Source organism: Ylistrum balloti, unplaced genomic scaffold (genome assembly GCF_031769215.1).
Source record: "Ylistrum balloti isolate Yb309-2 unplaced genomic scaffold, AGI_CSIRO_Ybal_v1 Utg370332, whole genome shotgun sequence".
Classification (NCBI taxonomy): Eukaryota; Metazoa; Mollusca; class Bivalvia; order Pectinida; family Pectinidae; genus Ylistrum; species Ylistrum balloti.
The window spans coordinates 933459-945734 of record NW_026782241.1 but is presented as its reverse complement, the minus strand read 5'-3'; the positions used below and the strand labels follow the sequence as shown (position 1 = coordinate 945734).

Genomic DNA, 12276 nt, shown 5'->3' with positions numbered 1-12276 from the left:
GGACTAACTACAGATACTAAATTTTCATAACTTTTTTTTCTTTTTTCTTTTAAAAGAAAATTGAAATTCAAATCTGTTCAACTAATTTGATAAACCAAATAACTGTATCAATTAGCCCAAGGAAAACTGGCTCCAAGCAAAGAAAACAAACTGCAATGAAATACACTGAATCCATGTAAGGAGGAGACATCCAGCAGCGCATGCAGATAACAAGTTGACGTGCCTTTATTTAGAGGGCATACTCTGACCAAGCAGCGTCTCCATAGCTGACTTAGAGAGTGCCTCGCTGGATACTTGCCAGGAAAAAGGCTCCGAGAGACCACCAAGGAAAGGCGGCTGATCGAAGGGTGGTGGCCCTACGTAACCAAGCATTCATACATGAGTACACATGTACTGTCAACTTCAGAAAAGTTTATCCTTCTACTGAGTTCCCAACTATATCACACATACAGTGTATAAATACAAGTAGCTTCAAATAAAATAGGTGTATGTTTCCAACCCCCCAATCATTTTAAAACAATCAGCAATAATCTTTTTCCTCTTTTTTTTTTTATTGTCAACTGCATTATCAACTTAGTTGTACGTTCCAATGAAAACCTGTTCCAACAAATAGGCAGGCTAGGCTTATATAACATGGAATGGTAATTTTGGGTATGGCACAAGGGGAATTCCACATTTGGTGATGTTGAGATATAGAACGAGGAATTTCAGCTACAAATTTCATTAAAGTGATAACATCTTAAAATTTCACAATGAAGTAAAAACAGTAGAAAAATCTTTGTGAAGTAAAAAAAAAGACATATATGGTCTTAGATTTTGAGTGGTGAATTCTGGGACAGAATATGAATCTGGGATTAGGAAATGGGCTGAAGGTGACCTGGATAATTAATCTTTTGTAGAGGCTGGCGAGTGGTGTTAGAGAGCAAGAAGTAGGGTGAAAGTGACCTGGTAACTTACCTAGTACAGAGACTGGGACTGGTGTGTGGGAATAGGAAGTGGGGTTGTAGGTGACTGATTAACTTACCATTGTGAGGCTGGAGAGTGGTGTTAGGGAGCAAGAAGTGGGGTAGTAGGTGTCAGAATAACTTACCATTGTGAGGCTGGAGAGTGGTGTTAGGGAGCAAGAAGTGGGGTTGTAGGTGTCAGAATAACTTACCATTGTGAGGCTGGGGAGTGGTGTTAGGGAGCAAGAAGTGGGGTTGTAGGTGACTGATTAACTTACCATTGTGAGGCTGGGGAGTGGTGTTAGGGAGCAAGAAATAGGGTTGTAGGTGACCAGGTAACTTACCTAGCATAGAGGCTGGGACTAGTGTGTAGGAATAGAAAGTAGGGTTGTAGGTGACCAGATAACTTACCTGGTGTAAGATTTTGGAGAGAATTGGTTTGGGGGTTGTTAAAGTGGGGCTGAAAATGACCAGAATTGCTTACCTGGTGTAGAAGCTGGGGACCGATGTGAGGGACTAGGAAGTGGGGCTGACTGTAGCTGTTTGATGCTCTGTGTAAGGGATACTGGTATCTGGCCTGCAAAAGAATATAATGCCATCACAGATTTTTGTTTTTACATGGTTTACATATTTTAAGACATGCAGTACGTTATCTAACTTCAAAGAGATTATAACTTCATCAAGTGTATCAATACCACTGGACAGAGTTGCCTCCCCTTCATAAATACACATGTAAGGATGAAGTTTGACATGCCCTTTATGATAAAATATTTTCCCAACTCACCACGAGTTAACAATAATGCTAAGACCTGTAGGTCAAGAATGCCATCTGAACATGCCACTATGGGCCAATACTGAACAGGGACAAGGAGGCCTATGGTCACATCTAGAACCAGGTCTTTTAACAGAGTATAGCTGAATCAACTTTCACAGTACAGAATGTTATCATCACTTCATATGTATATGAAGATCACTAAATCAACCTATTTTCAGAATAATTTTATCGCCATCTCATCACACTACTTTCCACCAAAGTGGAGATAAGATTATACTACAACTGAAAAGTTCCATGAGTTTACTACCATATAGTATAATATACCCGAGTGTAAATATGCTTTGCAGTGGTCCTTTTTCTGATGAAGATGACAGAGTAGTCATCAAAATGTCACACATCAATTTTCTCACTGGTTGTGATATAAGAACATCTATTCAAATGATTAATGTAAGCTGACCTGCCCACCCATAAATTTTAAAGCAAGTACTTTCTTTGAACAGATTGCCTTCCACCAAAGCAAACTACAAAAAAGTGATCGTAACTCTAGGCTTTTTACGTCTTGTAAACGGAAAAAGTGAAAGACAAATGAAAATTGCTGCATTATCACAACCTCAAGGCATTTGTACCAACAGAACTAAAAATCATGATTGAAACTGAAAATGAAGTTTACTATCATGAAAAAACTTATGTTTTAAACATAACCACAAAATATAAATAGCACATATTCAGATGTGTCGAGAATTTAGCAGTTGTGCATCTCCACCAAGACTTGGTCATACACAGTGAAACCTGTCTAAACTAGATCTTCAGTTGCACTGCATTAATTATCATAATGTCAAACAAGTCTGCAGTAGATGGAAAAAGTTTGGTTAGAAATACTGCATTAATTATCATCATGTCAAACGAATCTGCAGTAGATGGAAAAAGTTTGGTTAGAAATACTGAATTCCACAGTGCTTGGTTTAGATAGATTTCACTATAACATGCAAATTCTACAGGAAAACAAACTCCCACATTATCAACTAAACACAGACAAAAGCACTTGATCTTGCCATCTTGAATCTTCAGCCTCAACAAAGGGAAATCAATAAAGCAACAACAATAGCCAAAATGAAAGTAGATTTGGTTTCATAAATTGCGATTTACGGAGAACAATGCTGCGCTGTCGTCAATCAACCAATCAAAATAGTGCCCTCCTCCATTCCCGACAAATAATAAAAAAATATTTTTAAAGAGGTAGAATACCAATCTTTTCTTTTCTTCTTTTCACAATTTTTCCCTCCACGCCATTGACAGTTCAAAATAAATTAAAAAAGATTCCAGATATAGATTGCATTTCATGAATTTGTACTTCAAAATAACCATCAGGTTTTCATTTTTCATTTCAACAAATTTTATTGACAAGATGTAAACGTCAAACTGGATTGAATAACAGGCAAAGCCTATGTAAATTCTCTCCAAAACTATCACGTTTTCAATTTTGTTAATTCCCAATTTAAAGCATAGTAATCGAAGCATGTTTTCCAAAAAGAAAAAAAAAACATAAAACCAACAGTACACTGACAATTAAATGAAGCAACCAAAACAATGGCTCTGATGTCAGTACGAAGCAGCAATTCATTTATAATATCCGCACACATGCTGCGATACCACGAGCAAATTTATGTGTTGCTTTGTCCTGATTGGCTGGCCAGGCTCTGTAACCGTGGCCCTAGACATACCGCTCTGACTCAAGATGGCTGACATTGTTGTGCTTAAATCGTGCTGCCCCGGAAGGTTGGGGAGCAACGGAAATCCTAGTGGCCCTGTAAAGCAACAGTAGGGGTCAAGGTCAAAAGTAGAAATAGTTTTCAATGGCGTAGGTTGAGGATCTGAAGAAGAAATAGATCATAAATTTTCCATTTATTAGGTGAAGGTCTGGTCAGAAGTGAAAACAGCTGTCAAAGAGGGTCAAAATGGAGTAGAACTTCAGAAATTTATTCTAATGAAGAAAGCACAGTGCAAAGTGAATTCAAAAGTCATATATGTTATTGGTTAGGTAAGTGGTCAAGGATACATTACTAAGGTTTTACTGGAAAAGGTGAAAGATGGAAGTGAAAAGAAATTTTGATGTTGAATATGCAATTTCAAGACCAAATTATGTAAGATTTTAATGGGGATGATACCAGTTCAATGCAAAGTTAAAGATTTTAATGGGGAAGATGTAAGTCAAGGGCCAAGATATAGATTTTAATGGGGAAGATGTAAGGTCAAGGCCATATGAAAGATGAGATAGGTATCAGAAAGAATCCAAGAAGTATTCGCATTGTCTAACAGGAAAAGATACCATATCATAACAAGGGATTGTATATCTATTTGAAACAAAACCAAACACTTAAAAAAATGACATTAGTTCATTTCCTTGTGGAAAATCTGTAAAACAATCACTGGGACATACATATCCTTGACGATATGCTTGTCCACCTGGGGACTTAAATCATTATCGTAAATTCCTGGCTAAATAAATACCCATGCTGCATCAACAACATCAGATCAGAGTTAAGTATTCCAAATGTAATGATTTGACAAAATCAACACTTTTTAATCAGATGTTGAAATAAATGTATATTCATGTGAAAAATATTGTATATAAAACATGATACAAAAACTTGTATCCCAGAATAACATCTACACATTTAAATTGTTATTAACTCTTGGTTTCTAATCATCATTTTTGTGGCATTTTTGTCTTTCTTTTTTTAATGTTATCTTTACTGATATTTTCAAAGATATTTTTAGATATTTCACTTTGTCCACAAATTTAATTTTCATGCATTTTCTAGCAGAGTAGTATTTGCAATGATTTTTTTTCACACAAAGTATATGGTCATGTTTCCAAGCATTCTTAAAAAATAATTCCAGCAGCTTAATGGAAGACCACTATTCCTTGCTTACCTGGGGCAAAAGGAGACTGTGTCAGACCGAACTGCGGCCGAAATCCTGGTGGGAAGTTAGCGTAGGCGCCGGCTAGAGATGCTGGAACACCTAGGAATGATGCCTGCGACACAGACGGCGTGGCTGCTGGTGAAGATGTGCCTGATGGTGTAGCAACAGGGCTAGCAGCCACCACTGGGGCAGAGCCTCCTATGCTACCAGAGGCAGATGTAACCTGGGAACCAGGATTGACTAAACGACTAAGAATGCTGCGCTCAGACATGGCCAATCGTTGGCTTACTGGTGGAATCCTTGCCAGTGTTGCTGGCAGACGACTCACATCCTGTTTCATGTCGCTTAGCAACTCTTCAAGCTGGTTTAGCACTGAAAGAGAACACAGCATACAACAATTCAGTAAATACCATTGTAGTTTGAAATATATATATCTTTGCTGAATACAAACATAATAGTATTCCAAGGAATAAAAAGTCCAACAATCTAAACTACATTTAAGTTTAAAACCAGATAAAAATTTATGTCATTCTAATTGTTAGTATTCTGATTCAAAAAGAAATAATAGCAGTATCAAGCAGATTTTCTTAAAAGTAAATTAGTATATAGTTCAACACCAAAGAGGCTCAACAAGCTGATTTATTTGTTCCAAAAAATAGTTACAATCTACCAAAAAAAAAAAAAAAATTATTTTGAAGATTTTACCAGGCCTCTGATACATTGTGCCTCATGATTTGGCTCAAGATTTGGCACATTGTGATAATCAGTTTTGGACAAAATGTGTCTATGTTTGCTTTTAATGATCTATGCCATGACATGTGATGTCTTTTGCATTTTATGACATTTACTGTGTTACTGTGTCATTTGTTTTTAATGACATTTGATGTGCTGTGCCTACCTTTATGGAGAACTGCATTGGCAGGTTTATTACCAGCCAGAGATTCCTTTGATAAGTGTTGGTGACTCTCAGCTAGACACTCCAGTTCCGCAAAACGTGTGTTTAGTGCCATGGCTGGATGACTGGGATCCTGTGTCAAGTTTAGGTATGCTGCTCGTCGTAGCTGCTCCTCGATCACCAGGCCCTGCTCCAACAACTGAAATAGGAAAAAGGCTTTTAATCAATTGATGCTAACATCAGAATAGTTATCAAATTATGCTTTACTTATCACTATATTTAACAGCAAGATCAAATGTACTTTTATCTAAATGTAAATATATACTGTAGAAAAAATACATTTTTGTGGTGCCGAATTTTCATGGTTTTTCAAAAACTTCCTATTTTTTGGAGACTTGATTTATTAAGCTGAATAAATCAACTTATCCTTATCCTACAATTTGAGGCATGAATTTGTGGACTAAGAGTTCCCACAAAAATTAATTACCACAAAAAATTAACAATTTCATAGGATTACATTTTGATTCAATTCAGTACGCCATTTTATACTTACATATTGTGAACAACAATATTTTTTGATCTCCTATATCATATATATGGAAACTTAAAAGACACACCAGTATATATGAGAGTTTATACCTTGAACCGACGAGCCAGAAACTTATTCTTGATTTCCAAGAAGTTCCCTTTTCCCTGCTCACTAAGGAATGGCTCATTAACGATCTGGAATCGAGGATCATTCTGGATATCCTGCCAACGGCCATATCCATGACTGAAGTTCAAAGGTCAAGGCAAAAATGGTACTGAACACTGCTGACAACAATAACATTGGTAGTTATTGACAGATAATGTTTGCTCTGTCAAAATCCCAAACTAAGATTAGCTGGATAGTCAGTCTTTATCCAAAACTAAGTGAAAGTGACTAATGCAGCCAATTATGGCTGCTTTAAAGCTACTGCTTTATAATTGAATTATACAACAATGGATTAACATTACATATGTTCAAAGTTATTTTCTGACAAACCAAAACAACAAAAATTATTTCACATTAGAGATCATTATCATTTTATAAAGATATAATGAGAGGGACTGATTCCTGAACACTTATCAAATTTGTTTCACAACTGTTGTAAAATATTTTTAAGTGTCTTGTCCATTGACACAACAACATTTGCAAAGACCAGTTCATTTTACAGCGGATCTATGACATGCCCAGTTGAAGCATGATGTGTTCTTGGCAACTAAACACTTCATTCAAAGTATGGGCTTATCATTGGCAAAGTATTGTAGATCCTAATAACTTTTAATATCTGTAAAGGATACGTGACAATACCAGCCAGCAGCCAGTAGTCGTGGCGACGATGCCAGACCTCGTGTTCACGGCCCATGCTCAAAGCTCGCTGCTCATTGGTCCACAAAGTGTGAAGTTCAGTAAAACCTCCATCAGCTATGTTGAACATGAACTTCTGGTTGGTTTCCTCTTTCTTGATTTCTGCTTCAGTTGGTTTCTCTTTCTTGGTCTCACTTTTTTCCTCTGCTTTCTCTACAAAACCACAATACACCATGATTAATTTAACAATCTTCCAATTGATTCAATGCAAAATAAAACTGAAACTGGAATGTGAGTCATTAGTGTCTACCAACATGACCCACGAGTTTGGACCAATGAAATTCAATGATAATCATGCGAGACATTGTACTTATCCTATAATAAGCCAAGGGACAAGAACAATATCTTTCACTAGATAACCCAATTCATTAAATAGCCTGCAGAGGGCATATTTTAAATCGTACAACCCATCGGTAATATGCAAGAAATTACAGTATTACAGGACTGGGACAGCATTTACTGGTAATACTAGACATTATTACCAGACATGGGCTTATTACCAGACTTGGGCTTGGTACCACACGTGTGCTTATAACAAGACATAGGTTAATTACCAGTTATGTGCTTAGGACCAGACAGGCTTATTACCTGGCACTGATTTATTACCAGAAACTGACTTATTACCAGATAAAAATGGCATATTACCAACTTTACACAATTGTATACAGACCTTCTTTCTTTACTGGTTTCACATCTTCTTTCTTCACTTCATCCTCTTTCTTGACCTCTCCATCCTTTGCTTCGTCCTTGACTTCTGATGTTTTTGCCTCTGAGGATTCTATAAGGAATGACAGAATTTAAACACATTTTTCAAAATATCAGTCATTATTTGTCAGGCCTTCAGCAACCATAATATCATCATACTTATTCACTGCAACAATTCAGAGTGAAGTCCTAAATACAACAAAATTTTCAATATTTCATGATGCTTTTGTACAGATGATAATTACAATCTGTTTCATAGTCATCTTTAACAGAATATGGCGATTTTTCTAACAACATTCTTTCAGCTTGCTTCTTTTTTCATCACACTTTAATCATATAATTTCTACATAACAACAATGGTTACAAGAAAGATTTTTCCTCCTTTTTACCATGTCTATTTTGTCAAGTCTATAATTTTTTGAAGTTTTCTAACAGGTAATAAAAATATGTAAGAAAAAAACCAGATGTCAATTTTTCAAACTTCCGACATTTACATAACAATTTTTCTAATATCCTGCTAATGCCCTGAACTGAAATTGAAATCTGTCTTCAGTGAATAAATCTTTTATGCTTAATGTATTATTCATACAATAAAAATTTCAACCTTGCAACAACTGATGTCTTCATAAACAACTTATCTCATACAATTACAAAAATTTCAGGGTGAAAAAAGTTAAAACATATTTCAGCCTTAAATGAATTGATTTTTATAATCATGACTGTGAAATAATTGCCTACCATCTTTCTTCTCATTTTTGTCTTCTTCACTTTTCTTCTCATCAGTCTTTTCTTCCTCTTCCACCTTTTTCTCCTCGTCTTTCTTTTCATCTGTGTCCATTGCTTCTTCTTTTTCTTTCTTCACATCTTTTTCATCCGTCTCCATAGCTTCTTCTTTCTTTTCCTCTGCTGCTTCTTGTTTGGCGTTATCAGCTGATCCTTCCTCTTTCTTTCCTTCAGACTCATCCTTCTGTAAATCAGTTATACAAGGAATTATAAATGCTATTTAAACTCTTTCTTCACTACAAATTTGTTACTGATATGTTTTTTCCTGTCAACTTTTATCATAATTTAATATGCTGTTATCTGTCATCCTTTATTTACTTCTGTTTAACAGAAAGATTCTGATGAACATATGTACATGGATTTCTCGGTGATATATGTAGCCTTAACTCATAATCACAACTTATCAAAAGACATCATTATTTATTTTTTGATTTTCATGTATCCCAACGCATTCATACCACAGTAAATGCAATAACAATGCCGTTCAATCCCATTACATTCTAATTTTTGACTGACTTTATCTATTCTAGTATTTTTCTTGGTCTCATTATGATACATAACAATAAAGGTGATGAAAACAAAAAAGATTCCAAACCTCTTTTTCATCCTCTTCTTTCCTCTGCTCCTCCTTATTTACTGCTCCCTCCTCCTTTTCATCTTCTTTCTTTTCTCCCTCACTCTCTTCCTTCTCTGCCGACTCTTTCTTGGTACTTCCAGCATCTTCACTTTTCACATCTGTTTTAGTTTCCTCCTTTTCCTTGGTCCCTTGAGCTGGTGATGATGCCTTCTCCTCCTCTGTCTTTACTTTTTCTTCCGTATCAACAGCCGGCGGTTTTTCATCCTTCACCTTCTCAACATTTTCAACAGCCTTCACTTTTTCTAGTGCGTCTGTGGCCTTAAGGTATGGCATACTGTGAAGTCCATTGATTTGCTCAAACTCTTGTACCTAAAATAGACAGCATATGATGCAGAACTGTATGTATGTCAGCATATATAGGTTTCAATGGTAAATATCTCTGGTTAATGTATCTCCAATGAGATTTGATGTAACAATAGTCATGCAATACAAAAAAATTCTACTACCTTTTCATTGGGTTAACAGCTACACAAATGCATTACAAGAATATTGGTGAATTGGGAAGGAAAGTTTAGGAAGTAAATTGCAAACCTGGGGAATTTGGCTTAAATATGGAATTATTTCAACTGGGAATGGAGTCCATTATCGGCCCCAAAACGCCCTTAAATAAGCCAATCAAAATGCCCTCAAGTAAGCCCTACATTATATGTTAAAAATGGACCTTATGATAATTATTTCATCAATTTTCTATAATTCTTCAGAATTGTCGTCATTTACAAGTCAAACATTTCAGATAGAAAAGAATAAGAATTATTACTAAGTGCTGAGGACCTTTGTTAAAGAGATTTATCAGAGTATAACAAAAAGACAGTGTATTCCACAAAATATTTTGTCTGTTTTTGTAGATATTCTCACCTATACTTCACTGATATTTTCAAAAGGAAACAAAAAATGCATATTTAATATATAAACCAAAAATCCTACCTTCTTTCTCACAAGAGACATGATACCAATACGAGTCAGAACATGTTGGCGTGACAACCCCTCCCGTGGAACACCATCTGCAAATGTCTCTGCATTATCTGCTCCTGGTTCGCACAGATGGCGCATGAACAGCGAGACGTACGCCTTAAACACCTTCTCTGACTTGTTCCTTAGATCTCTCACCAACCTGATAGTACAAATTCAGATATACATCTGTAAATTTATTTCAAAATACCTAGCCACATAAAGAGTTCCCGACATTTGCCATTGGGTAAAACCATTTTACCTATGTTTGTGACAGCGTTGCATCTAAATTCAACTCCACTAAGATCTGGTAATTTGCCTCTCCCCTTTTTTAATAGTCAATACTATGGCAAGTTTATAAAATACACTGCATCCTTCTTTCATTTGAATCAGAGACAAAACATTTGATTAAAAATTTAATAACTTACATACATTTGTTTTAACAACCCAAACATTATCCAGCAAAAATATATTAAGTCATTCTAATGTTTGTATAAATGAGAGATATAAATTCTATATCAGAATATATTTTACATGGTTATCAAACTTTTGTTTTGTAGCAGTATTAAGGCCAAAGAGAGTAACTGTATTACATACCACTGTGAATTGAAGGCATCCTGTGGTGGCATGCCATATCTCATCACGGCATTCAAGAACGCCTTCCTTTGTCTGGCGTTGAATCCCAGCACCTGGAACATTAAGTATTGGTAAATACTGTATTGATGTGAAGTTTTTTCCTGGTATGACTCACCATGTCCATACATGTACAATTCAGTATTCCAAAATACCGATACACAAATTCAAACACAATAAAACCCTTAAGGCGGTGGCAAAATGAACACCATTTCTATCAACAAAAATGCTGAAAGTTGAGAGTTTCATCTTTCCTGATATTTTTTACTGCTTTGACTTCAACATTGTTGTTAGAAGGTGACCAATACTAAAAATTTGTTTCATTCTTTATCAGTCAAAAGTTGCAGTTTTGGGGAAATAGTTCATTGGGCTGGTCGAGACCGAGATACCATTAAAATCTGTGTCACAGTGCCTTTGAGGAACAGTCAAACTTGTGACAGATCCTCCTAAATACTGTGCTGCTTTTATCTTTGTCCACAATCAGAGGTGAATGACAATAGTCATTACCTACCATATTACTACTTTTGTAGACAAAGTTTTCTGTCCTCTAGTTCTAAGTATCATTTTAATAGTAGCTTTTCATATTTATTTGTAAATTTTAAAACCAATCTTTTGAACTATTTTACTTCGATCAAAGACTAAAATCAATCAAATAATTCAAACATAAGTGCTTGTCTGTGCATTTTCATACTGGAAATGTACCTACAGCATATTTGTAAGGACAAATCAACCCCTAATAGCTCAACACTTTATTAAATGCCTATCCAATATTTAAAAAAGAAAATGTGACCACCAAAAACCAAACACTTTGCTCATCTACAACAATTAACAACTTTATTGACATAAATCAATATGTCCAGAAATCACTGTACATGTACAGAAACCTGAAAAAATTCTGACATTTGACTATACTTTTAGAGAATCCAAAGCCTTAAAAACTCCAATAATCTGTATACAAACTACACCCAGTTTTAATAACACTTACCTCAATTTGACCATTAACCCTGGCTAACAATGGTGGTAATGGGCGATCTCTGTCATTCCTCTCTCTTCTGCGACTCTTGGATGCTGACAAAACAAAAAGGAGGTATGAGTGTTTCCTTGTGACTAAACTATTTAATCTCCTGTCCGTCCTGATTCTCAGTAACACATTCTCACAAATGAACAATAAATATTGATTGACCAACAGTATTTTGTACACTTAATTATTTTCCTTATATCATTTTGATTCATACTTCAAATCCCAAATTTTCAAAGAAAAAAATTGAGACCAGAATCTATCACTGAATCTAGACTCACCACTTTCTTTGTCTTCGAAATCGTCATCATCTTCATCCTCATTCTCACCACCACCTGGTCCGCTGAAGTCAGAATCAAAGTCAGACAAATTGTCTTTCCAGGCATCGTCTTGACCCGTCATGGCATCGTTATAGTTGACCTGTTTGCGTACACGTTTCCCCTTGCCAAGAGTTCGTGCCAGATCCTCCTGCTGCTGTTCATAGTGGTGACGAAGTAATTTTTCCCAGTAAGCAGGGTCAGCATGTTCTGCCTCTTGTTTCAGAACCTCTGTCTCCGGCTCATCCTCCTGTTTGTACAAGAATACTTATTTATTTACCTTAAAGAGCTATAAATATAAGTTAA

At 35.8% G+C, this 12276-nt stretch overlaps 1 protein-coding gene across 4 annotated transcripts in view; it reads right to left on the bottom strand.

The window, feature by feature from the left end:
* The window catches only part of LOC132553495 (chromodomain-helicase-DNA-binding protein Mi-2 homolog), a 38351-nt gene that overhangs the window by 6449 nt on the left and 19626 nt on the right, over window positions 1–12276 (bottom strand). For 2 of the 4 annotated variants that reach the window (XM_060217743.1, XM_060217744.1), the window contains exons 26-38: window positions 11935–12220; window positions 11621–11703; window positions 10600–10691; window positions 9979–10165; window positions 9013–9363; window positions 8373–8601; window positions 7600–7707; window positions 6863–7082; window positions 6179–6311; window positions 5543–5738; window positions 4654–5016; window positions 1429–1521; window positions 224–356 (exon numbers count right to left, since the gene is read on the bottom strand). In XM_060217743.1, coding sequence (XP_060073726.1) covers window positions 226–356; window positions 1429–1521; window positions 4654–5016; window positions 5543–5738; window positions 6179–6311; window positions 6863–7082; window positions 7600–7707; window positions 8373–8601; window positions 9013–9363; window positions 9979–10165; window positions 10600–10691; window positions 11621–11703; window positions 11935–12220 — 2472 coding nt within the window. In that variant the 3' untranslated portion in view covers window positions 224–225. The remainder of the gene's footprint in view (window positions 1–223; window positions 357–1428; window positions 1522–4653; window positions 5017–5542; window positions 5739–6178; window positions 6312–6862; window positions 7083–7599; window positions 7708–8372; window positions 8602–9012; window positions 9364–9978; window positions 10166–10599; window positions 10692–11620; window positions 11704–11934; window positions 12221–12276) is intronic. The other 2 variants (XM_060217746.1, XM_060217745.1) reach the window with 2 other exon arrangements.